Source organism: Muscardinus avellanarius (assembly GCF_963383645.1).
Source record: "Muscardinus avellanarius genome assembly, chromosome: 10".
In the NCBI taxonomy this organism is placed as follows: domain Eukaryota; kingdom Metazoa; phylum Chordata; class Mammalia; order Rodentia; family Gliridae; genus Muscardinus; species Muscardinus avellanarius.
Window position 1 is genome coordinate 45,565,320 of NC_137796.1, and position 26,126 is coordinate 45,591,445.

The following is a 26,126-nucleotide window of genomic DNA, read 5'->3' on the forward strand; positions in this document are numbered from 1 at the left end:
GCACCCAGATTCAAACCCTAGCACAAATTTTAAAATATTTTTTAAAAGCCCAGGATCAAATGTCTTCACTAGTAAAGTCTATCAAATGTTTAAGAAATATAATACCAATCCATCAAAACTTCTTAGAAAAAAAAGGAGAAGACACTGTTCAGCTCATTCTATGAGGTCAGTATTACCCTGATACCAAAACTAGACAAAGATATCACAAGAAAAGTGCAGACCAAAGTCCTTTATGAATATAGACACAAAAATGTTCAACGAAATACTAGCAAACAGAATCTAGCAACATATAAAAAAGTATGTATATATATATAAACCCAGTGGGACTTTCCCCAAGTATGCAAGGTTTCTTTACCATTTGAAAATAAATAGCTGGGCATGGTGGCACACACTTGTAATCCCAGCATTCGGGAGGCTGAGATGGGAGGATCATGGTTCGCAGACAGCCTCAGCTACTTAGTGAGGCCCATTGCAAATCAGTGAGATCCTGTTTAAAAAAAAATAAAAAAAGCCGGGCGTGGTGGCGCACGCTTGTAATCCCTGCGCTTGGGAGGCGGAGACAGGAGGATCGTGCAGGTTCGAAGCCAGCCACGCTGGCGTAAGAGACCCTGTTTCAAAAATATAAAATAGGTCTGGGAGTATAGCCCGGAGGTAGAAGGGCTTCCAGGAACCCCAGTACCACCAAAAAAATAAAAAAATAAAATAATAATAATAATAATAATAATAATAATAATAATAATAAATAAAAAGACTAGCTGGGTGTGGAGGCGCATGCTTGTAATCCCCGTGCTTGGGAGGTGGAGACAGGAGGATAGCACAGGTTTGAAGCCAGCCTTGCTGGCATAAGAGACCCTGTTTCCAAATAAAAATATAAAATAGGTCTAGGAGTATAGCCTGGAGGTAGTAGGGTTCCATCCCCAGTACTACAAAAATAAATAAATAAATTAATTAATTAATTAAAATTAAAATGAAAACAAAAAATTAAAAATAAGACTAAAATATTAGGGTTGGGGGTATAGCTAGGAGGTCAAATGCCCCTGGGTTCTATCCCCTGTACCGCAAAAATAAATAAATAAATAAAAGTAATTAAAAATAAAAAGAATAAAAAATAGGGCTGGGGGCCGGGCATGGTGGTGCACACTTGTAATCCCCACACTTGGGAGGCGGAGACAGGAGGATCGCGCTGGTTTGAAGCCAGCCTCGCTGGCTTAAGAGGCCCTGTTTCCAAATAAAAAATATAAAATAGGTCTGGGAGTGTAGCCTGGAGGAAGAAGGGTTTCCAGGAACCCCAGTACCACCAAAAAAAAAAAAAAAAAAAAAAAAAAAAATAGGGCTGGGGATGTCTCTTGGAGGTAGAATGGCCCTGGGTTCAATTCCCAGTAAGATAGATAAGGAAAAAAACATCAGTCAATGTAACACAAAGTATTAATAGAGTATCGGACAAAACCACATGATCATATCAATAGATGCAGAAAATGCACCTGATAAGGTCCAACACCTTTTCATTGAATAACATTCAATGAAGTATGAATAAAAAGAAACTTGTTCAAACAGATAAATAACATCTATAAAAACCTAGAGTTAACATACCATATTTAAAGGAAAACAACTAAAAGATTTCCCCCCAGCTGGGCGTGGTGGCACATGCTTATAATCCCCGTGCTTGGGAGGCGGAGACAGGAGGATCGTGCAGGTTTGAAGCCAGCCTTGCTGGCTTAAGAGACCCTGTTTCCAAATAAAATATAAAAAATAGGTCTGGGAGTGTAGCCCTGAGGTAGAAGGGTTTCCAGGAACCCCGTACCACCAAAAAAAAAAAAAAAAAAAAAAAAAAAAAAAAAAAAGATTTTCCCTAAGATGAAGAAGCAAGGATGCTTACTCTCCCTACTGTTATTAAACATTATATTAGAGGTCCTAGTCAGGGCAATCAGGCAAGAAATAAAAATAAAAGGCATATAGACTGAAAAAGAAGAAAAACTCTATTTGCAGATGACATGATCCTAAATGTAAAAAATCTACAAAATATCTACAAAATACACGCATATACTGGCACACACAAAACCCACTAGAGCTAATAATTTAAATATGATCAATAGCAATAAGCCATCTAAAATGAAAGTAGGACCATTCCATTTATGACAGCATCAGAAAGTTTAGACCGATTTAAGTATAAGAGTAATGAAAAGTACAACATTGCAAAAAAAGAAAGATCTAAATAAATAGAAAAACATCTTGTGCTTATGGATTAAAAGACTTAATAATATTGTTACATGACAACATTTCCCAAATGGCTGCTTTATAAAAATTGACAAGTTGATACTAAAATTTATATGAAAATTAAAGAGACCCAGAATAGCAAGTAAGCAGGCAAACAAACAAAAAAGTATTTTTTTGTAGCATTGGGGATTGAACACAGGGGCTTTCTACCTCTGAACTATAGCACTAGCTTTTTAAATTTTTTATTTTAAAACAGGGTCTTTCTAAGTTGCCAAGGCTAGCCTTGTACCTGTGATCCTCTTGTCTCAGCCTCCTAAGTACTGGGATTACAAGTACTTGGTGCCTGGCTCAATAGCAATCATGGCAATGTGGTCCAGGCGTAGAAACAGTGCTTGTTAGAGTTTGGATCCTGAATGTTCCCACAAAGATTCTTGTTAAAAGTTTGGTCCTGCCAGGCGTGGTGGCGCACGCTTGGAATCCCAGCAACTGGGAGGCTGAGACTGGAGAATCACGGTTCGTGGACAGCCTCAGCTACTTAGTGAGGCCCTCTGCAACTCAGTGAGACCCTGTTTCAAAATAAAAAATAAAAAAATAAAAATAGGGCAGGGGATGTAGCTCGGAGGTCGAATGCCCTGGGTTCCATCTCCAGACCTACAAAAAAAAAAAAAAAAAAAAAAGTTGGTTCTGGGTGTGATTCTGTTGGAAGATTGTGAAACCTTTAGGAGGTGAGAGGTACTGGGAGGGCGTTAGGTCATGGGGCTGGGGAGCAGGCCCTGAAGGCATTTTGAGGCCCTGGTCACTCTTCACTCCCGGTTCCTGGCTATGAGGTAAGTGGTTCTACTCCATCACACAATCCCACCATGGTATGCTTCCTTGACACAGAATAAAAAGCAAAGAGGTCAATCAACCATGGACTGGAACCTCCCAATCTATGAACCAAAATAAACATTTTCTCTTTATATATTATCTCAGGTATCTTATTACGGTGACAGAAAGCTAACAAAGACAGACCTGTAGATAAATGTAAAAGAAAAAAAACTGTAAGTCCAAAATTGTAGGTTTATTTTATTAGTAAACCTATACATTCATAGTAAATTGATCTTTTTATTGGGATCAAATACACATAACATAAAATTGTCATTTTAACCATTTTTAAGTATACAGTTCAGTGGCATTAAGTAATCATATTGTTGTACCATCATCACCACTATACATTTCCAGAACTTTCCATCTTCTCTTACTGAAACTCTGTGCCAAATAAATAACAACTCCCCACTTCTCCTCTAATTGCTGGGAGTCACAGTTCTACTTTATGTCTCTGAATCTGACTACTTTAGTGACATCAAATGAGTAGAATTATACAATATTTGTTCCTGTCCAATTGACTTTTGACAAGGATAATGATACAACCCAATAAACGTAATGACAATCTTTCCAGCAAATGGTACTGCAAGAATTGGATATCCACATGAAAAGAAATGAAGCTGAACCCTTACCCATCACCTGATAAACGGACTAACAAAATGTTGCAAATATACACAAAAATAATATTTTTAGCCATAAAAATGGACAAAGTACTGATTCATGCTATAACATGTATGGACTTAAAGACATTCTAAGTGAAAGAAGCCAGGCATAAGACCACATATTGAACAGTTTCAGTTATAGCAAATGCCAGAGCACAGAGAAAGAAGGCAGATTAATGGTTGGTTGGAGTGAGAAGGGGAAAATGGAGACTGATTGCAAATGAGCACAAGATTTCTTTTTTTCTTTACTTTTTATCAGTACATTGTAGTTATACATCTTAATGGGGTAAGATGGTGAAGGCATACATGCACCCATCACCCAATTAGCCCTTACCCAATTCCTGCCCCATTCCTTTCCCCTCCCTCCTTCTCATGTTTGGCTTAGTGATTGACTTTGATATATTTGTTAATGTACATCATGAACATTAGAGAATTTCCCTCTTCTTCGCTCCCATCCCTTCAGGTCACCTTATTTGCTCATCTATAGTATCCCCTTCTTTGTTTAGAATTCCTCCTATGACCCAATTTCTCCCTAGCTTTTGCATATTAGGGAAAACATCAGATTTCTTATTTTTTTGTGACTGACTAATCTCACTTAGCATAATATTTTCTAGTTCCATCCATTTCCCTGTAAATGATGTATCTGTGTTTTTTCTTTATGGCTGAATAAAATTCCACTGTGTACATATCCCATAGTTTTGTAATCCATTCATCTGTTGATGGACATCTTGGCTGGTTCCGTAGTTTGGCTACGGTGAATTGTGCAGCTATGAACATAGATACACATGCATTAGTTTGGTAGTTTGGTTTCCATTCTTTTGGGCAGATACCCAGAAGTGGTATTGCTGGATCATATGGTAAGTTCGTTTCCCATTCTTCTGAGGATCCTCCATACTATTTTCCAAAGTGGTTATACCAATTTGCAGTCCCACCAACAATGTAGTAGAATTCCCACTTCTCAACATCCTCACCAGCATTTATTGTTTGAATGATTGCCATTCTAGTTGGAGTTAGATGAAATCTCAGGGTAGTTCTGATTCACATCTCTCCGATTGCTAATGATGTTGAACATTTTTTCATGCATTTATTGGCCATTTGAATTTATTCTTTCATAAAGTGTCTAATTAGTTCCCTTACCCGTTTTTTCTGTTGTTGTTGTTTGTTTGTTTGTTTTGCCATACTGGGGATGGAACCCAGGGGCATTCTACCTTCAAGCTACATCCTCAGCCCTATTTTTTATTCTTTATTTTGAAACAGGGTCTCACTGAGTTGCAAAGGGCCTCACTAAGTAGCTGAGGCTGGCCCGAAACCGCAATCCTTCTGTCTTAGCCTCCCAAATCCTGGGATTACAAGTGTGCGCCACCATACCCAGCAGCCCTTGCCCATTTTTTATTGGGTTATTTGTTTTCTTAGTATTGAGTTTCTTGAGTTCTCTGTATATTCTAGATATTAGTCCTCTACTGGAAGAGTAGGTGGCAAAAATCTTCTCCCGTTCTGTTGGCTCTCGATTGAGGGTCTTGATAGTTTTCTTTGCTGTACAGAAGCTCTTCAGTTTAATGCAATCCCATGTATTGATCCGCCTATTAGTTTCCTGTGCCTTTGGGATCTTGTTGAAAAGTTTTACTTGTGCCTATGTGTTGCAATGTTGGATCTATGTCCTCTTCAAGGAGCTTTAATGTCTCTGATCTAATTTCCAAGTCTGATCATCTTAAATTGACTCTTGTGCAGGATGAGAAAGTAGGGTTTATTTACATTGTTCTGCACATGGTTAATCAGTTTTGACCTGCCGTGTTCATGGATAGACAGAATAAATATCATTAAAATGGCCATACTTTCAAAAGTGATCTACTGATACAACGCAACACCCATTAAATTACCAAGGTCATTCCTTACAGACATAGAAAAATCAGTCCTTAAATTCATTTGCAACAACAAAAAATCCAGAATAGCCAAAGTAGTTCTCAGCAAAAAAAAAAAAAAAAAAAAAAAAAAAAAAAAAAAAAATCATGCAGGAAGAATCACAGTATCTGAATTTAAACTATACTACAAAAATATATTAATAAAAATAGCATGGCACAAAAACAGAACAGATACAAAGACCAATGGAGCAGAATAGAAGACTCAGAAACAAATCCACACACAGCCAACTGATTTCTAACAAAGGGGCAAAAAACATACACTGGGGAAAAAACCTGTTCGACAAGATTTCTTTAGATAATGAAAATGTTCTAAAACTGTTGTCCAACTCTGTAAACATATAAAACCCATTTAGCTGTATTATATGTATGGTATGTGAATTATATCCCAATAAAACTCTTTAAAAATGTACTGAATTGGGCAAATAATAAATTTTATTTAGTGAACATTTTATTTAAGAAGAGCTGATCTATAAAAGTTAACAGGAGAAATAGATAAACCCACAAGCATAGCTTCAGATTGTCACATACTTCTTGTAGTAACAGAACAAGCAGAGAAATCGGAAACATATACAAGATACAAACAATATAATCACCTAGACTACCTAGACTTATTAACATAAAGGGGATACTACTATCAACAATCCCAGAATACATGTTCTTTCCAAGTATGTATCACTTATCATAAAGATTATATGCTGGAAGTTGAAACAAACTTCAAAGGGATAGATTGAATGTTTTTGTTAGCCGGGAATGGTGGTGCAGGCTTGTAATCCCAGTGCTTGGGAGGCTGAGACAGGAGTATTGCATAGGTTCGAAGCCAGCCTCAGCTACTTAGTGACACTCTCAGCAACTTAGTGAGACCCTGTTTCCAAATAAATTATAAAATAGGGCTGGGGGTGTAGCCCGGAGGTAGAAAGCTCCTGGGTTCCACCCCCAGTATCACACACAAAAAAGTAAAGAATATTTGTTGATTACCTTAAAATTAAACCTGAAATCAGTAACAGAAAGAAAAACTACAAATTCCCAATTATTTAGAAAGTAAGCAACAGAGTTCTAAATATCCTCTGTTCAAAGAGAAAAAAAATCACAGTGAAATTAGAAAATAAAAATACGAGAAATAGCAAAAAGCTATAAAATGCAACAAAAGCAGTGCTTAGAGGAAAATTGATAGCTCTATATATCAATGTGTATAGTAGAAAATAACATTAAAAATCAGTAACTGAGACAGGCATGTGATGCACACCTGTAATCCTACTACTTGGGAAGCCGAGACAGGAGGATCACAGGTTTAAAACCAGCCTCAGTAAAAACAAACAAACAAACAAACAAACAAACAAACAAAAATAACAGTCTCAGTAACTTAGCAAGACTCTCAACAACATAACAAGACCCTATTTCCACACAAAATGTAATAAGGACTGGAAAGAGCAAAGGTAGCTTAGAGGTAGAATAACTCTGGGTTCAATCCACAGTACAAGAAAAAAAAAAAATCTAAGCTCCTATTCCAAGAATGTTTCTTCCTTCCTTCCTAAGAAAATAGAAAATAAAATAAAACCTAAAGCAATTAGAAGAAATTTAAAAGAGTGCAAATCAATGAAATTAAAAATAAATACGCAAAGCCAAAGCTGTTCTTTGATAAGATAAACAGAGACAAAATAATCAGGTCTGGGCATATCAGGTTCAGGGTGTGACCACAGCTCGAGCTTTGGTGTGACAGCTGGGGAGGAATGACATGGCTTAGCAAAGCACAGGCCTCAGCAGAGAAGCTCTGGCTTCTCCCTCACAAGTCAGGACACCACACACAGCCCATCCAGTGCTGTGAGCTCCTGTCCTCCTGCAAGCCAGGACTCTACAAGCCCTCACCCCTGGCATTTGAAGACTCCTCGGTAACACCATGGTTGTAAGGCCTTCCTTCTGCTTGGCTGAGTGAGCCAAGGGACACGGGAGAGAAGGACAAACGTACCGCAGTTGGCTAAGAGGGCTACAAACCTGATTCCTAACTACACAAACAGGACTACCTGACTCAAAGTCAACCTAAATGTTATAGAATCAAAGACCTACTTATGAACTATCAAAGAGACTATAGCCAGCAATGTAGTTCAAAGAACACAGCAGCAGATGACATAAATCAAGATGACATTGCCTTTCATTTTGTCAAATATCACTTTGACCTTAGGTAAAGTAACCTGCCTACTCAACAGCCAGACAAACCAGTGAAATTTTGCTTTACACAATATACTTGTATACACACACACACACGCATGCACGCACGCACATACATATAAGCTGCAAAGTGACCCAGCCACAATATAACTCAGCACACAGATGTATACACATGGACACATACAAAGACAGGTACTGTTGAGAAAAGACACACACAAATGTGTACACAATAGACATATACTCAGAGACACCACAGATGCACAGACATGAGTTCCATTGTTCAAGACTGTCAGTGGATGCCTGAAACACCAGAAAGTATGGAACCCTATGTATGCTAAGTTTTTTCCTATACATACATATCTATGTGATTGAGTTCAATTTATAAATTAGGCACAGTGAAGATAATAATAATAATAAAATAGGATAATATAAAAAAATTGTTAGCATCACTACTCTTGCCCTTTGGGGCCATTATTAAGTAAAGTAAGGGTTACTTGAACACAAGCACAGGAATCAACAATGTCAGTTGATCTGATAACCAAGATGGCTACTAAGTTGACTAATGGGTGGGTAGCATATATAGAATGGATACACTGGATAAAGGCATGATTTATGTCCAGGGAAGGAAAGTACAAAATTGGTCATGCTGCTCAGAATGGCATGCAATTTAAAACTTGTAAATTATTTCTAAAATTTTTCCTTTAATATTTCTGTACCTCAGATGACCATGGGTAATTAAAAATATAGAAAGCAAAACCACAGATAACAGGAGATTATTATATATGCATGAACACGCAGATAGGCATACACAGACATATATACACAAACATATATACACAAACACACTAAGGCACATTCACTGAAGCTTGTAGACACACTCAGATATACACATACATTCAGACATACACAAAGATCCCCTTCCAGATAAACAGACACAGGTACACACAGACACAAACTCATGCATATCAAAGGATACATACAGGTGCACACAAATGTATATTCAGACATAAAAACATACTCAGAGAAATACACACAGAAAAGTCCAAAAGATGGTGTTGACAGGCTTAACTTTGGGTAATGAAATTTGGATAGTCCTTATTTATCCCTCTCTGCTAAGAGCATCTACTATGATCTGTATTAATTATATAAAAGTAACAATAAAACCCCACCAATGCCCATGAGAATGGAAGAATAACCTAGAAGCAAGAATAATTTTGCAGTGGGCTCTAAAAGTGGAGTAGGCAATAGAAGGGTAAACAGGGTGTGCACAAACCCCTGCACCAGGTCTCAGGCTTCCTCCCTAGAATTTCTTTTACCTTTCTTTCCTTACTTCCTTTCTCCTCCCCCTCTCTTTCTTTCTTTCTTTCTTTCTTTCTTTCTTTCTTTCTTTTTCTTGTGGTACTGGGGCTTGAACCCAGGATCATTCCACTTCCAAGCTACAGCTCTATTTTATTTTATTTTATTGTGGTACTGGGGTTCCTGGAAACCCTTCTACCTCTGGGCTACACTCCCAGACCTATTTTATATTTTTATTTGGAAACAGGGTCTCTTAAGCCAGCAAGGCTGGCTTCGAACCAGCACGATCCTCCTGTCTCCGCCTCCCAAGCCTGGGGATTACAAGCGTGCACCACCACGCCCAGTTACAGCCCTATTTTATTTTTATTTTGAAAGAAGTTACTGCTGAGTCGATGAGAATCTCACTACTTGCTAAGGCTGTCCTCGAACCTGTGATCCTCCTGTCTTAGCCTTCCAAGTATTGGGATTATAGGCGTGTACCGTGATGCCCAGCTTTCCTTTCTGGAATTTCTAACCCAATGAATGAGACACTCCTCTCCACCAACTCTACTCCCTGTTAGGGGGCTGGAGCAGGGTCTCCCCTCATGGAGATTACTATGAGCCATAGTTTAAAACCGACTCCCAAGTATTAATTTGATATGCAAGTTAACAGTAATCAGAAGCCACAGTCCCCAAACCACAAACTGGCATTTTGTTGTAATCATCAAGTTTTAATGTCCCTCTACTTCCTGGTTTTTAAAATTCACATCTTTAAATATTAATACTCCTGTCTTAACAACCCCCTAATTCAGCATTTCATATTTAACTGCTTATTTAAATGGAATTAATTTGTAACCAATTGTCTTCAAATGTGCAAGGCAATTTAAGTAAATGCCAAAAGATAAGAAATATGGTTATCATGAATAACCAGCTAATGTAAAAAATATGGACCATTTTTTCTCTCAGACAATGGCATGATACAGTCCTCTGTGATTCACTGTCCCCACTCAGGACTCCCAGACACTGATTCTCCCTGCCTAGGAAGAAACGGTCTCATTCCAAGGAGGCATGCCCTAAGAGTGATGTAACTGTTCTGAAGGATGGACAGTCCTTAGTAGGGCCACATAGTCTCCCCACAGACCATCTCCTTCACTATGTGGTCGGTTCCCCTGTCTAAAGAAAATCTGCCCTAAAATCTTCCTCCTCAGATGCTAACCAAGATCCATCACAAGGATCATCTGACTTGGTTCCCAGATTTCAGGAACCAGGTACTCCAGGCAGCCTTGAAGACTTAAGTCCTCTTCACCGCAGGGCTACCCTCCCATCTCAGCTTCTCCCAGCCCCAGCACACACTGCCTTCCAGCATACCCCACCAGGCCCCAGCAATGAGTGCCTGAACCCACCTGTGTGCCCCAGATTCTCACCAGAATGCATAGTGGGGGCTTCTCCTTCTAAACCTTCTCTGGAGCTTGTCACTGTTCCAATTAGGCAAAGCAGAGAGCTCTGCTGGGCAGATCTCAAACTCAGCATTAGGCCTGCACAGGCAGCTTCTGCCTGTTCCCCTCACCCCACCATAATCACACCAATCCACATGGTAATCATACCAAACCATACCTCTTGGTGACTCCAGTGGCCCTCAACCATGGGCTGAACTCTCTGGCCTCCTGTCTACCACCCGCCCCACCTCCACCTCCTGTTCCCTGCTCCCTCTGCTCCTCTCCTCTGCTATCCCTACCACCAAAAGACCTGGAGCACTCCCTGTGGTGGGCAGCAGGCAACCTGGCTCTCATCTTAGGAGTTGAGAGAGATCAGAGGCCAAGGCTGATCCCTGGTGGGAAGACCCTGAGGTATTCAACCCCGAGAAGCCACATTTGGATGAACGGTCACAGGCCAATGCAGTTGGACCAAAACCCAGAGTGTGTGGGATGAGTGCACAGATGAGGCCACCGTTAGCCTTCTCCTCCCCTGCAAAGCAAAGGAAAAAGGCAGGCCAAAGGTCCCACTAGGACAAACTGAGGGGCCAAACTCAAACTTCTGTTTAAGTGGGAGGTCAAACGAAAATTCAAGATGGAAGTATTTCAGAGAATTTTAAGAGGGTCAAAAGTAAAAATTCCAGAAATAAGGACTTTCATTAGGGCAGTGAGAGGCGACTGGGGACAGAACAGTTGAGTATTGGAAAGTAGGACGACAGGAATATTCATCTTGCTTTGGAAAGCAGCTATTATTATCCCAGCAAACGGCTGGAGACATGCTTGCCAGGCAGGTGATTATAGTCACCAAGTCACCGAGCTGCAGTGGCCCTTGAAGATAAGGTCTCTCCCAGCCTGGCGCAGAAGCCAAGGGTGGCAGAATTGAGGTGCCAGTAGCCTGGGTGGTGGGAGGCAGGGAGTTGAGCTACACTCAGAGCACAGGAATACAGACATGACTACCCACAGGGTAAAGCCAGGGGCCACCTGGAGACAGAAGCCAAGGTCCCAAGTCAGCGCCCACAGCATGCGGGGTAAGGGGCACCTGCCAAAGGCAACCGGAGAGTGGAGCTACAGGAGATGCAGTGAGGCGTGAGGCCCAGAGAGAGAAGGCAAAAGGGGACAAGCTTGCCAGGGGGCAAAGAAAGGAATACAACAGACCAGGAAACTCCAAAGCAAAGACACAGGTCAGACCTTGGCCAACAGCCTACAACATGGGTGTAGAAACTAATCCAGGCAGTGTCCAGCATGGGAGAGTCTTTTAGCCCAGCCAACTAGCTAGGGGGCCTGGGGAACACCTGTCATCCTGAGTCTGGACTGGACCATGGATAGCAAATGGTGCAGCACATGTGCTGGGTGAAATGGGGCAAAACTAAGGCAGTCCCTGCCTTTCTGTAAAATATCCCCAGATGCTGAGTTAAGGGGTGGACTCTTGAAGGGGCTATGGGGACTCAGAGGAGCAACAGAGGAGCAGGCTGGGGGGTGCTTATAAGAAGGACAGGATGGAGTTTCCAGCAGGGAATCCTCCCAGTGAAGTGAAATGAAGCCTCCACTTCTGCCCAACTCCACCTCCACCCCACTGACATTGAGGATGGCCCTGGAGTAGTGTAGGCTCAGCACCCCTCTCTAACAGGTTTCTGGAAAGGGAGCAAAGACTCACAGTGAAGAGGCCCTGCAGCTCACTGCCACCCAGGAATGTGGTAATCAGCATTCAGCATGCTGGGTCTACTTGACCCACTGTACAGACAAGAAGACTAAAGCCCACAGGGCAATGGGATTTCATTGGCATTTGCTGTGGGCAAGCGTATACTAAGCACTGCTCCGTGTAGGCTCTGGTTGAGTTCAATCTCCTTTGGTCCCCACGAGAAGCCCAAGCAGTACCATATTACACATGGGATGGGGGTCTGCAGTCACGGATCCAGTCAGGGAGGCAGCCAGGGGCCTTTCCATGAGGTGGAGACATGGCAGTGGCTGCAGGGATGTGGCATATTGTGGAGAGAACACAGTGTTGGTCAAGGAAGGTGAGCAGAGCGCTGGGACCACATACCTGGCAGTGCTGGGAGACACAGGGAGGCCCAGTTCTGACAGTCAACATCCAGGTAGTCCCACACCCAAAGGCCTGGGGAGAGACTGCAGCTCCATGGGTAGCATTAAACAAGCAGGCTAGCCACTACTGGGTGTGGGAGCAGGGCGCTTTGGGCAAACTCCCAAGAGGATGCAGAGATTTGTGTGATGGAAAAAAGCAATCCCAATATCCAATCTCCCTGCCCCACTGTTCTTATCACTGGGGGAAGTGATACATATTCATGAGCTCATAATCCTTTCTAATCACCCCTACAATGCACAGATGCACAGATTCCCACAGCTAAGGCTCATACATAATTATAAGGTGCTTCTTCCGTCACTGCCTCGGTCCACAAAAGGACAAGAGGACGCAGCAGCCATAGAGCATGTGTGGTGTGGGGAGAGCACTGACTCAGGTCAATCAGGAGCATGGCTGGGGGCGGTCCTTGTCCATGATCGGCAGCCTGCAGCTGAGACCCAGCAATGCAGGTGCACCGATCCCCAAGGCCTGTCACCAGCCAGCCCAGGGACATGTGCACAGCGGCCACAACACTCCCTTGCGGGCACAGGATAAAAGATGACAAGGAGGTGAAGGTGCTGCTGCTCTTCCTGTGCCCAACACCTGCCTCGCCCAGAGTGGCCTAAACATGGAGCTGCTTCCCACGCAAGGTTTGAGGGCTCAGCCCAGAGCTAAGCTGGAGTGTGAAGACGGGTCGGGGGACACTCCCTACAACTGGGGTAGCTGGGAACACAGGCAGCTGCTGAGCGCTGTGCTGGAAGAAGTTAGTGGTCAGGACTAAGTGGAGGTGGCCACATGGAAAACAGCGTGAGATGAGCAAAGACCCCAGAACCCAAAACTGGGCTCTAAAGAGAAAACAGGCCCGCACACAGCAGCCACTCACTTCCAGCATGGAGCACAAGGGAGAAGACAAGGAGTCATTTTAGGCAAATAAGTTTTTAAAATAAGTCCTCAAAATGCCCAAATCCATTTTAGAATGTCCCTCTGTGTATTTCGCGTCTTGTGTGCAGAAAGAGCCTCTGGTGGAGGAGGGAGAGGCAGCCCAAGGCTCAGGACTCACTTGCTGATGCCCTCGAAGGAGGCCTCCCTGCAGATGCTGCCGCTGTCTGTGTTGACGCCACGCTGGGGAGAGAGGGGGCATGAGAACACACACATCTCACAAAGAGGCTGCACGGGGGACCCGCCTCCTCCAGCCAGGATCAGGACAGAAAGGAAGAGGGCGCCACACCTGGCCCAGCAAATCCTCCTCTTCCTGCCCTTCCCTGACAAAGGAGCCCCACAGCCAGGCAGCTCCAAGCCAGGCCCTCCTTTCTCCACTGCAGCTTGAAGGTGGACAAGACAGGAGCAACAAAAGCCCCACAGCAACCAAGGTGCACAACTGGCCCCCTCCACTGATGGGCCAGAATACTGATGGCACCAGCCAGGTTGCTTGGGCCTAGGTGGGGATGTGCCCAAAGAGTGAAGGCCAGGTACCGCCCCCCACAAATCTTCTCTCCCCAGGTGGGTCCCATCTCTCTCACCCACACACCTGCCACAAATGGTGTAGGTACAAAAGAGTATTGCTGGCCCTCTGTGCCCATGGGTTCTGCATCCAGGGATTCAACCAATTGCAGATTGAAAATATTTGAAAAAAAAAAAAAAAGTGGGCCGAGTACGGTGGCACATGCTTGTAATCCAGCATTTGGGAGGCTGAGACAGGAGGATTGCTGTTCAAGAAAAGCCTCAGCTACTATTTAGTGAGGCCCTCTTCAATTCAGTGAGACCCTGTTTCAAAAAATAAAGAATAAAAAACAGGACTAGGGGGTGTAGCTCAGAGGTAGAATGCCCCTGGGTTCTATTCCCAATACCATAAAGAAATGTCTATACCAAACATGTACAGACTTTTTCTTCTTATCATCATTCTCTAGACAATATAGGTACCAATTATTTACATAACATTTACAATCAAAAGATGATTCAAAGTACATGAGAGGATATGGGTAGGTTATATGCAAATACCATTTTCTATAAGGAACTTGAACATCTTCAAATTTTAATATTTGAGAGGGTCCTGGAACCAACCCCCCTAGATAAAGGGATGACTATACTATCAAATCCAGGAATGTGGGACCCACATCAAACAGTTGTGAAACTGTTCCATCCTCTCCTTTTCCTAATTATAAGGAGACTCCAAATGGAACTGAACAGAAGTAGAAATAAAACAAGGGACTCAGAGAAAAACATGCTACCTCAGAAGAGGCAAGGCATTTTAAATAGCCACTGCCTTCTCAAGAACCTCAGGCCGATCAATGTCAAATCAAAGGCACCGAGCCATCTTTGACCACATAACTAACACAACCTTCCTTGTTAGCCACCAAAATAGCAGAGTGGAATAAAGAGACAAGTGCTTAAATAAATAAATAAACAAACAAGAACTATTCCTGTAAAAATCAATTAACAAAGGAGAGAAGAGTCATTTGGGAAGGAAATGCTGTGTATTTGAAACTCCCAAGGTCAAAGGAGAGCAAGAAAGCATGCATCCTCTCTGAGATCTCGTGTAGCCCCAGTCCTGCCTGTACCCCTCCCCACCCCAAGCTGTGCTCTGCAGCCTGGTTATCTTGAGGGCAGATGCTAAGGGCATGTTTTCAAATACCTTTAAAGATAGAGGAGGCACAGGGCAGGAATAAACTGAAATTTTATATCTACAAAGCCCATGAGCTCAGCCTGAAACAACTACATCTTCCAGCCAGGTGTTTACTCTGAGGGTACAAAAATGCCTTGTCCACTACAGCCTCCACACAGAGCATACCACAGCTCCAGGAGACTCAAGGACAGCACCATGGGGATTAAAAGCAGGGCCATTCTATTTCCAAGCTACATTCTCAGCACTTTTTATTTTTCTATTTAGAAACAGTGTCTCATTAAATTGCTGAGGCTGGCCTTGAACCTGAAATCCTCTTATCTCAGCCTCCAAAGTACTGGGGTTACAGATGTATGCCACCATGTCCAGCTTCTATTTCTTAATTTTCCCCTGTAGCCCCAAAGTCAAGAGGGGCAGGTAGCCCGCTGAAACTCACTCCTGCACCAAACACACCTAACCCCAGGACACCAGCTACTTACCAAGGTAAGGAGGACAGAAGGGTTCTGTGACGTCAGGGTACTGGCAAGCTGAAAGGAAAAAATGAAAACTCACTTTAAAGCAACCATGAAGAAGTAATAAAGACAGTGCATGCTTATGAGGTAGGTCATCAAAATAGGTAGCATTACTGCCCCATCCTGCAGATAAGGATGCCAAGGTTTACGGAGTTTGAAGAACTTTGTAATTGTAGCGGTCCTTTTTATTTTTCTTTTGTACTCGGAATTGAACTCAGGAGCATTTTACTCCTGAGTTGCACTCCCTCCCTGGTCTTTTTTACTTTTTCTTATGAAATGTGGTCTTGCTAAGCAGCTGAGGGTCTCCCTAAGTTGCTGACGCTGGCTTCAAACCTGTGATTCTCAAGTTTCAGCCTCCCAAGTACTATAATTCCAGGTATGCATCACTGTGGCTGAAGAACCTTTAAAAGTCACTAGATTCAAGTGGTAGAGAGTGCTACCAACCTAAACCTGGCATGCTCCTACCATACAACCTGCCTCTAGGTACCACACAGATCCCTGGTTCCAAAAAGCCAGACCCTCCTGCACTCCAAGGCTAACAAGTCTCTATCTCCCAACTCCTTCCTGAAAGAATCACTCCCCACAAAGACAAAGGCCGCACCCCTCTCCCATCCTCAGAGCAGATACCTCCCTGCCTGTCCCCAGTTCGTCTCCCAGAATGAGAGGAGTTAGCCTTCCCCGACTCCATCCTTTGGGGTCTAGCCCACACCAGGCTCTCAGGCCTTCCACCACAGCCTGCTCAGCTCTCTCGCCTCTCAATCACCCCCCACCCCCGCCCAACGCCACGACACAAGTTCACCTTCCACACTTCTGTATGGACTCTGAACTCGGCCTGGAATACCTTTCCCCCATCTGAGCTGCCCATTCAGTCATGCTCTGGGTTGAAGCCCAGCCTCTACTTCCTCTTCTACCAACCAACTGGCAGTCATCAATCTGGTAGCAAAGCACCCATCAGACAACATTAGCTGTGACATCTGTGCCCCAAGATGCCATCATCCCGCTAGGAGCAATTTCTTCCTTTCCCATCCCCCACCTCTCAGTCAGCCCTGCTTCTTGGCCACTGCATATCCTGCCTTCTCCCTCTTCCTGCAGCCCTCATCCCTCCCATACCCAAACTTAAATTCTTGGACACCCTCAACATGGTGAGAGCAAGCAGGATATGTTAACAGACAGATTAAGCTACCACTAATATACTCTACACTGAACATACTTAAAGTAGACATTTTGACGAGTTTTGATATATGTATATATATCTTTTTTGATACTGAGATGCTCCCAGAGAAAAATGGGATATACTGAAACATCACAAACAATATGGATGTGCAGCTACTCTTGAACAACCGGAGTTCAGTACACGATAATAAAATGCACCTGCAATCCCATCCCCGGAGACTTTTAAGCTCTGCACACAAAAATAGAAATCTATAATGACATTTGGATCATATGAAATTACACACTTCACTTATTTCATGTTATTAAATATCTTTTGAACAAGCAATTTTTAGCAAGCGCTACTGCTGGGGATGGTAAACATTCAATAAGTCCTTGATTAGGGCCTGTGCCAGTCATCTTACACACATCATCTCATTTAACTAACCCATGGAGCTGCTACTCCATTATTCATATTTCACAAATAAGAATGGTTTGCAGGCTAGAGAACTTGTCCAAGTCCTCAGTTAAGAAATAGAAAAGCTCAGATTTGAATCTATGAATACTCTCTCTTAATGGACCTAGCATAATGTATTCATTCCTCTACTGGACACAAATTGTTTCTGATTAGCTATTATAAATAATGCTATGATGATCATTCTCACATATAAGGGGCTTTATTTCCTTTAAATTAATTTTTTTAAGAAAGAAGTAGCAGTAGCAACCAAAGCTGACCCAGCTTAACTGCAAAGTTTGTGATGCCCACCACCAAGTGACTCTCTAGATATGTACCAACCACTGTAACCACTCTCCCCCCAACCACTGTAACCACTCTCCCCCAACTACTGTAACCACTCTCCTCCAACCACTGTAACCACTCTCCCCCAGCCTACATGAGGGTCTGGCTCCCTGAATCTTCCCTCATTCGTTCAGTACCTGCTCTGAGGATGAATGAACCCTGCAGCCTCTAGGTTGTACAAATAAAAGGCTTGGCTGAGTCCTTTCCATTCCCCCAGCTCCTCCTGGAGGAGGGGAAGCTCAAGAAAAGGAACAGAGCTGCCTTGTTCCACAGAGCAGGCCCTGCATGTGTTGTTATGTTGACGTGAAGGGTCTACATTTATTAGAACACAACGATTCTGTCAATTACAGCTGCAGAGTCAGAAAATGAGAAGGCACTTGGGGATTGTATCTGCTATTGTCCTTGGGAGAGAGAAGCTGGATAACAAATGTGCAGGCTGATGGTTTTTCTCTTCACAATGACTCTCTAGATGTGCTGGTTAGGAATAATGGAGGAGAAAGCAACACTGGCCGTGCTACTTGACTCTCAGATGGATTGAGGTCCAGCACGAAGAGCAGGCTATGTGTCTGCAAGTCCTGGCAGGGCAACATCTTTTATTGATCACAAGTACTTGAGTAGGCCCTGCTTACCTCTGCAGCTGTGAAGCCTCTCCTGGCCTGGCAGCTCCACCCACCTTTTCTCATGGAAACCCATTGGTGCCAAGCTCTCATCAGCACACTTTAATGCCATGCCTCAAAAATTAAAGGAACATGATGCAGCGTGTCGCTGTCTCAAAATGCAGCCCCAGCACACATAACAGCACAGCTGTCAACCCAGGGATTCACTTCCACAGACAATGGCCACTGGGGACCCATCAGTCTCCCAACCAGTGCTGCTAAACACACCTGCTGTGCTGCAGGCCAAGGCCAGCTTCCATCTCCCAGGCAGCCTGGCCTCTCTGGCAGGTCAAGGTCTATGGCACCCACAGAATTCTTCAGAGCTCTGTGGGCACAGATCTCACCCTGAGGACAGACATGCAGCCACATCATGCATTCTCCTAAGACCCTGATCAGGCCTGTGGGCCACACTTTCTTTATTTGAGGTACTGGGGATTGAACCCAGGGCCACTGTACCTCCGAGGTACACCACTACCCCTCTTTGTTAGTCTTTTTTTTTTTTTCATGTTTTGAAACAGGGTCTCACTGAGGTGTGAAGGACCTCAGTAAGAGGCTATCTGCGAACTGCAATCCTCCTGTCTCAGTCTCCCAAATGCTGGGATTGCAAGCATGCATCACTATGCCCGGCCTGTGGGCCACACTTAAAAAAGAGATTAGACACATCTTTGCCAGTTTGCCAAGAAAGCCCACAGGACTCCAGGGAGCTGGGCTTTGCCATGCAAGCACTGAAGTGCTGGAAAATAAACTGTCATTCATGGCAGTCTCCTACTATACACTGGTGGCCTGCAATGCTTTTAAAATCCATATTTGCTTCTGAAATGGAAATACCGCAAACAACACAGATGTGCAGCTACTCTTGACCAATCAGGGTATCGAGCAGACCTGGGCCAACAGTCCTGCAAAGTGGACTTTGCAGAGGAGGGGTAGCACTTCCAGGCCCCACCACAGACCCCACCACTCCCGGATGCCTCTCCACACTGAGGCAGAGAAGCAAGCAGCCTCTATCCCTCTGGTACGGCAATTGTTCCTCTCCTCTATCCTCTCTGCATATGAGTCTGTGGCTCTGGCACCTCCAAGCATCTAACCGGTGCCATAAAGGAGAGAAAGTGCACAAACTGCACCCTCCACCCGCAGGCTCTCAGCAGGTTATGGACCAATCTCTGCACTAGGCCTTCACAGCAATGCCTCGGTCTCCTGACATCCTCTTCTTAGGGAACTACCTCCCCAGTAATGAAACTCAGGCTCTTCAGAGGAGGAAGGGAACTAGAGACCAGACTTACAGTTTACATTTGATAGATATCAAGTGACCAGCCATGGCCTGGAGAATTTTTTGCCCTCGTTCAGAGGAAACGTATCTGCTGCCTGCGTCTGTGATCTGTCAAGATGGCCAAGATGCCTGATGGTAGCTGGGGCTGAGCACTGTAGCTAGCCTGGGGATCTAGTCCCTACCTCTGGCGCTTCCTGCCACCTTCCATGATGGAGTAGACCTGGGTACCTCTGGTAAGCAAGAAATGCCTCCTAGCCCAGGAAGTTTAGTCCACCAGTTCAAACTTTCCAACAGGAACTACTTTGAGCCTTAGAAAATCAAAAGTGCTTGGGAGCCTGGGTTACTGCTATAGAAGTGTCCTTGAGTCCCTTTATTTCTGACAGGGCAAGTATAGGGCTGGAGGGCATGACCTCTGGGGCCAGAGACTTGTCCCAATTTCACCACTCCCCAGCTGTGGGATGAGGCCCTTCACTTCTCAGCCTTCCCTCTTTGCTTGTAAATGGGGTTAAAGCTATGGTTCACCATGAGACAGAGTGGGAGGGACGTCAATGTAACCCATCAATGTGACTAGCACCTGCCCCACCATCAACATGAGCCCAATCGTAACAGAGCAGCAGTCACGGTGAAAACAAAACTGGCCAATAACTGATGATGACGGGGTCCCACAGAACAGTCTGTCCTTTGAACTCTACTGAAACCTCCATTTAAAATTCTGCCTTATAAATAAAGAAGACTTCCGGGAAGATGGCGACCGAGAAAAGCGGGGCTTAAGAGCCCCGCTAACAACAAATATCCATTACCACAAAATCAGCGCCTTTCAAAGCCAGAAAACAACATCACCAGAGAAACAAAAAAAATCACCAGGCTCCAGAGAGAAAGCGGACTGAGAACAGAGCCACAGAGGAGATCCTCACGCCTGAGGACGCGGCAGACGCGGCAGCAGCGCCATACTGCCAGCGAATTCACGGGACGGCCACAGCAAGCCGAGGGGAGCCGCTGCGGAACAGCCAGGCGGGATTTCTCGGCGCAGAGGACATCTAAAGCTCCCAGTGTCTGAGCTCAGCACACGCTGCAGGGATTCAGAGTGGAAATCAAAACCAAGAAAAAAAAAAAAAAAACGCCAGCCCAACAGCCGAGGGCGTAGCAGCGGCGCCATATTGCCACCGGTGGCAGCAGCACCGAATTCACTACAGCTATATCTGCGTACTCAAGAACAGTGAGTCAAATTGCGGGCCACAGCGGAGAAATCCCAGTATTGTACTCACTGGGACTTGACCCAGTGGGAGAGGGGCGGTGGCAGTGATATCACACCATAGGAGAACGTGCAACCTGGCACCCCCCATAGTTTAAAGCAGCCTCTATCGACTCTCTGGGTCGGAGACTCTGTGATACAACCCAGTAAAGGAGTAGTGGGGTCTGAGATACTACTGACTCGAGATCCAGAGCACCTTAAGTGAAGTCATAGTGACCCAAGGGAAGAACCCAGGGAAGGCACAAACTTCCAAAATCATGGGAAAGAGGAATAATACTGGAGCAATGAATGCCCACAACCCCACAACATCAGAACCCGATAAAACAGAAAATCAGAGATTTCTAGAAGATCAAATCAGGAAAATAACTGTAGAAATAATAGAGGTGCTTTGAAAAGAACTCAGAGAGAGCCAAAAAGAGATAAAGGATGCAATTAATGAAGTAAAGGCCTCAATTCAAAGCACAAACAACCGATTATACCACATGGAGAACAGAATCTCGCTCTTAGAAGATGATCATTCCAAAAATGAACGCAAAAAACAACTTCCGGGAAGATGGCGACCGAGAAAAGCGGGGCTTAAGAGTCCCGCTAACAACCAATCTCCATTACCACAAAAAGAGCGCCTTTCATAGCCAGAAAACACCATCACCAGAAAAACAAAAAAACCACCAGGCTCCAGAGAGAAAGCGGACTGAGAACAGAGCTCAGGGCCACAGAGGAGACACACGCGCCCGAGGACGCGGCAGCAGCGCCATACTGCCGGCGGCAGCGGCGAACTCAGCGGACGGCTACAGCAAGCCGAGGTGAGCCGATGCGGAACAGCCAGGCGGGATCTTTCGGCGCAGACAGCATTTAAAGCTCCCAGTGGCTGAGCTCAGCACACGCTGCAGGGATTCAGAGTGGAAATCAAAACCAGAGAAGAAAAAATACGCCAGCCTCACGGCCGAGGGCGTGGCAGAGGCGCCATATTGCCACCGGCGGCGGCAGCAGCAGTGAATTCACCGAGTCCAGTACAGCTACAGCTACGTACTCAAGAACAGTGAGTCAAATTGCAGGCCACAGAGGAGAAATCCCAGTATTGTGCCTCCTGGGACTTGACCCAGTGAGGGAGTGGTGGTGGCAGTGATATCACACCATAGGAGAGTGTGCAACCTGGCACCCCCCATAGTTTAAAGCAGCCTCTATCGACTCCCTGGGTCGGAGACTCTGTGATACAACCCAGTAAAGGAGTAGTAGGGTCTGAGATAATACAGACTCGAGATCCAGAGCACCTTAAGTGAAGCCATAGTGACCCAAGGGAAGAACCCAGAGAAGGCACAAACCTCCGAAATCATGGGAAAGAGGAATAACACTGAAGTAATGAATGTGCACAACCCCACAACATCAGAACCTGATAAAACAGAAAATCAGAGATTTCTAGAAGATCAAATCAGGAAAATAACTGTAGAAATAATAGAGGTGCTTCGAAAAGAACTCAGAGAGAGCCAAAAAGAGATAAAGGATGCAATTAATGAAGTAAAGGCCTCAATTCAAAGCACAAACAACCGATTAGACCACATGGAGAACAGAATCTCGCTCTTAGAAGATGAGCAATCCAAAAATGAATGCATAGTTTCTAATCTAGAAAAAGATATCCGACAGCAGGAAACTGACATTGAAGAAATATGGGCCCATCTTAAGAGAGCTAACCTAAGAATAATTGGAATAGAGGAGGGAAAAGAAAGTGATACCAAAGGGATCAACAATCTCTTCAAGGAAGTAATAGCAGAAAATTTTCCAAATATAGAGCAAGAGGTTGATACACAGATCCAGGAAACTTATAAAACTCCCTTTAGACAGGATCTGAGAAGAGGATCCCCACGCCATATAATTGTCAAAATGACCAATGTGGAAGCCAAGCAGAGAATCTTAAAGGCAACAAAAACAAAGGGCCAAGTGACATTCAGAGGCAAACCAATTAGAATCACTCCAGACTTCCCAAACCAAATCATGAGAGCCAGAAGGGCTTGGAGTAACATATTCCAAACTCTGAAAGAAAACAACTTCCAGCCAAAAATTTCCTACCCAGCAAAACTTTCTATCAAATTAGATGGGGAAATAAGAAGCTTCCATGACAAAGAGAAACTGAAGGAATTTATGTCTTCAAAACCAGCACTAGAGAAAATACTCAAAGAGATTAACTACAAAGAAGAAATAGGTAACAATCACCACAACCAGAGAAACAAGAGTTTCCATCCAACAGACAACTAAGATTGGTTATCTGTGGAGATTCACTATTTATGTTAGTCTTTTACCTATCTCTAAATTGTATTGTTTGCCTTTATTGTTGTTAATTTTTAGGATTTCTAGTTGGAATATTAATATACCTTCAGATATAGCATTTGGAAATATTTTATCCCATTCTATTAGTAACTGTTAACTCTGTTTACATTGTCTTTGGATATACAATATGTTTTTTATTTTTTAGGGAGTTTGTATACTCTTCTTTTGCCTGTGCCATTGAAATCATAACCAAGAAATCACTGCCAATTTCAATGTTGTGAGGTTTTATGACCCAGATTTTCTCCTAAAAGTTTATAGTCTTAAGATTTATATTTAGGTCTTTTATCTATTTTGAGTTAATATTTGTATATGGGATTAGGTAAGGGTCCAATTTTATTCTTTTCCATGTAATTATTATTTTTCAACAATATTTAGTTAAAAGATTATTATTTCTACCACCAAATGTTCGTGGAAACCTTGTCAAAAATAACGACAATATAGGGAAGAATTTAGGTCTAGGCTTTTATTTAACTCCAATGGTTTATATATCTGCCTTTAGAATAGTACTACACTGTTTCAATTATTGTAGCTTTATATGGTTTGAAATCAGAAAATATATATCTTCTAGCTTTGTTTTTTTTCAAGATCGATGTGGGTACCTAGAGTCCATATTCCATATTAGGATAGATTTTTTTTTCTGAAAAATAAATATATAAATATATGATAGTTTCACCTAAAAAATAGAAAAAAAATAGATTCTCTGGTAAGAAAGAAAGCAAAAAGAAATATTGAAATGTTATCTTTAAGTCATCAAAAGCTTGGTATCAGACAAATGAAACTATTATGTGAGATTATCATTTTTAATTTTGGATAAATTGCTATAATACTAGATGTCAACTACTAAGCCAAGCATAGGAGAGGGAGATAGGGAGAGAACGGGGTGGGGATCGGGTGGGGGCTGACTGGGCAATGTGTGCATGTATGTCTACAAAAGTATGTATCCCACTATGATGTATGAATACAGTGCACCAATTAAAAATAAATATGAAAAAAAAATAAATAAATTATATTAAAAATCTTAAAATTAAAAAAATAAATAAAGAAAGAAAGAAAGAAAGAAGAAGAAAGAGCTGGTCTGTGTGGTTGTCATTCTGTACTATCATTAAGAACTTTCCTGTTCTGACAATTGAGACTTCCTCCATTGTCCTGCATGGAGTCCAGTTCTCCTTCCCCCTCTAGAAATCACAGTACAAATGGACTTGAATTTTCCTCAGTTATAAAGACAAAAATGGTTAGGCTGAGAAGGCTGCAGCCTACAGATGGCTCTGATTCAGCAAAGGAGGCCCAGCTGAGGCAGAAACCCATCCAGGCCCCTTAGATAGGGCCCACCCTGGCTGCTCCCTCCAGCTTTCATATCCAGGAGACCTGAAGGGTTAAGGTCCCAAAGGGCAGTAACACTGAGATACACTTTATGGGGGAGGATATACCTACCAAAGGAGAGGATGGGGAACAGAATAAGAACGAAGGATGAGCAAGTCCTTCTCTTTCTAGTATTTAGAAGTACGAAGTGTCAAATGACCTTGTTAAGGGCATGCAAATATATGTTCCGGCTATTTTAGATCTTATACACAAAGAAACCAATACACTAGGTTATTTGTGTATTAACAAACTCTTGGATGTTATGAGTCACCTTCAAAAGCTTGGTCTTAAACATGACATAAGGATATAGCAAAAGCTGCCTCATTTTCCATGGTCCAATGGGGCAGGAGGTGCTGCAGACACAGGCCCCTAGGCTCCACGGATATGAGCCATATCTACTGAGGCACCCCTGGGAAACCCTGCCAGGTACCGCTGTGCTTTGGTGGCTGTTCACCCTTACAATGGACCATGCCCCCATGCTATAAGTGGAACCCTGGGTTCTCAACCACCTCTGATGCCCTGGACATCCCTGTGACTGGGAAGGGAAAACACAAGAGGAATGTCCAGGGGGAAAGAACTGGGCCCTCAAGACAGATATAACCAAGGGCAGGGTTTGGATGAGAAGCCAGTCAGTATCCACAGTGTGTCCTGAGAGCTCAGGGGAGGCACCAGTATGAGACTCAAAGTTAGCTTGGGATGCAGTGGGTTGGTACCAGGCCTTGAAGTTTGGGGAGGATATGAACAGTCACAGAGTGGGACTGACATTCTAGAACTGCAGAACTGTGCCTGCATGTGTACAGACAGGATGGTGCTGAAGCTGGCCTGTCTGAGGTCTACATATCCCTGAGTAGGCTGGGTTGTGCCAGGCTCTCAACACTGAGCAGAGACAGACTGGATCTTTGCAATGCAATGTATCTGGGCAGGATCCTTGCTAGCTTGCTTTGTACTCAGTGATGTCATCCCAACACAGGTGATGCTCTGCCCAAAGGAAGGGGAGCTGCCTGGCACCCAGCTGGCTACATTCCCTGGCCATTCCCACAGTGCAGCCCCAGCTCTTACAGCATGGACACATGAGCTCTGTTTGGGAAATTGTGGCCACAGAGTCCCTGGTCTAGGTGATCCTGCCAGGTCCAATGTGGATGCCCAGTGGTAGGCACCGATTTCTGTGCTACGTGTTCTATCCAGCACTGACTTGCACATAACATGGGGTTTGACAGTGCCCAGGGACAGAACAGAGGGGCCTCCTGTGTGACAGACAGTGGCCTTTGGTCACTTAAGCCACAGAGACACCTAGCTGTGCTTTCCCTCTGCCATAGCCTTCCCTTCTCAGCAGTGGAAGTCAGGGAAGCCCTTTCATTTGCCAGACTCAAGATAGATTCAAAGCCCAGGAGGACAGACATACACTTGGCCAGGCCATACGACACCCACTGGAAAATAAGGCTGGGAAGCTGATTCAAATCCAAGGACCTCCAACTCTACCCCACCCCACCCGCCTTTCACAGACCTGTGTTCTTCTAACAGTGGCACCTACAGCCAGCAAGATC

General features: G+C 43.8%; 1 protein-coding gene across 1 annotated transcript in view; it reads right to left on the reverse strand.

The window, feature by feature from the left end:
* PEPD (peptidase D) overlaps positions 1–26,126 on the reverse strand; it is a gene marked incomplete at both ends in the record, with an annotated part of 131,016 nt that overhangs the window by 85,202 nt on the left and 19,688 nt on the right. The window contains 2 exons of the mRNA XM_080703549.1: positions 13,707–13,768; positions 15,746–15,793. Coding sequence (XP_080559675.1) covers positions 13,707–13,768; positions 15,746–15,793 — 110 coding nt within the window. The remainder of the gene's footprint in view (positions 1–13,706; positions 13,769–15,745; positions 15,794–26,126) is intronic.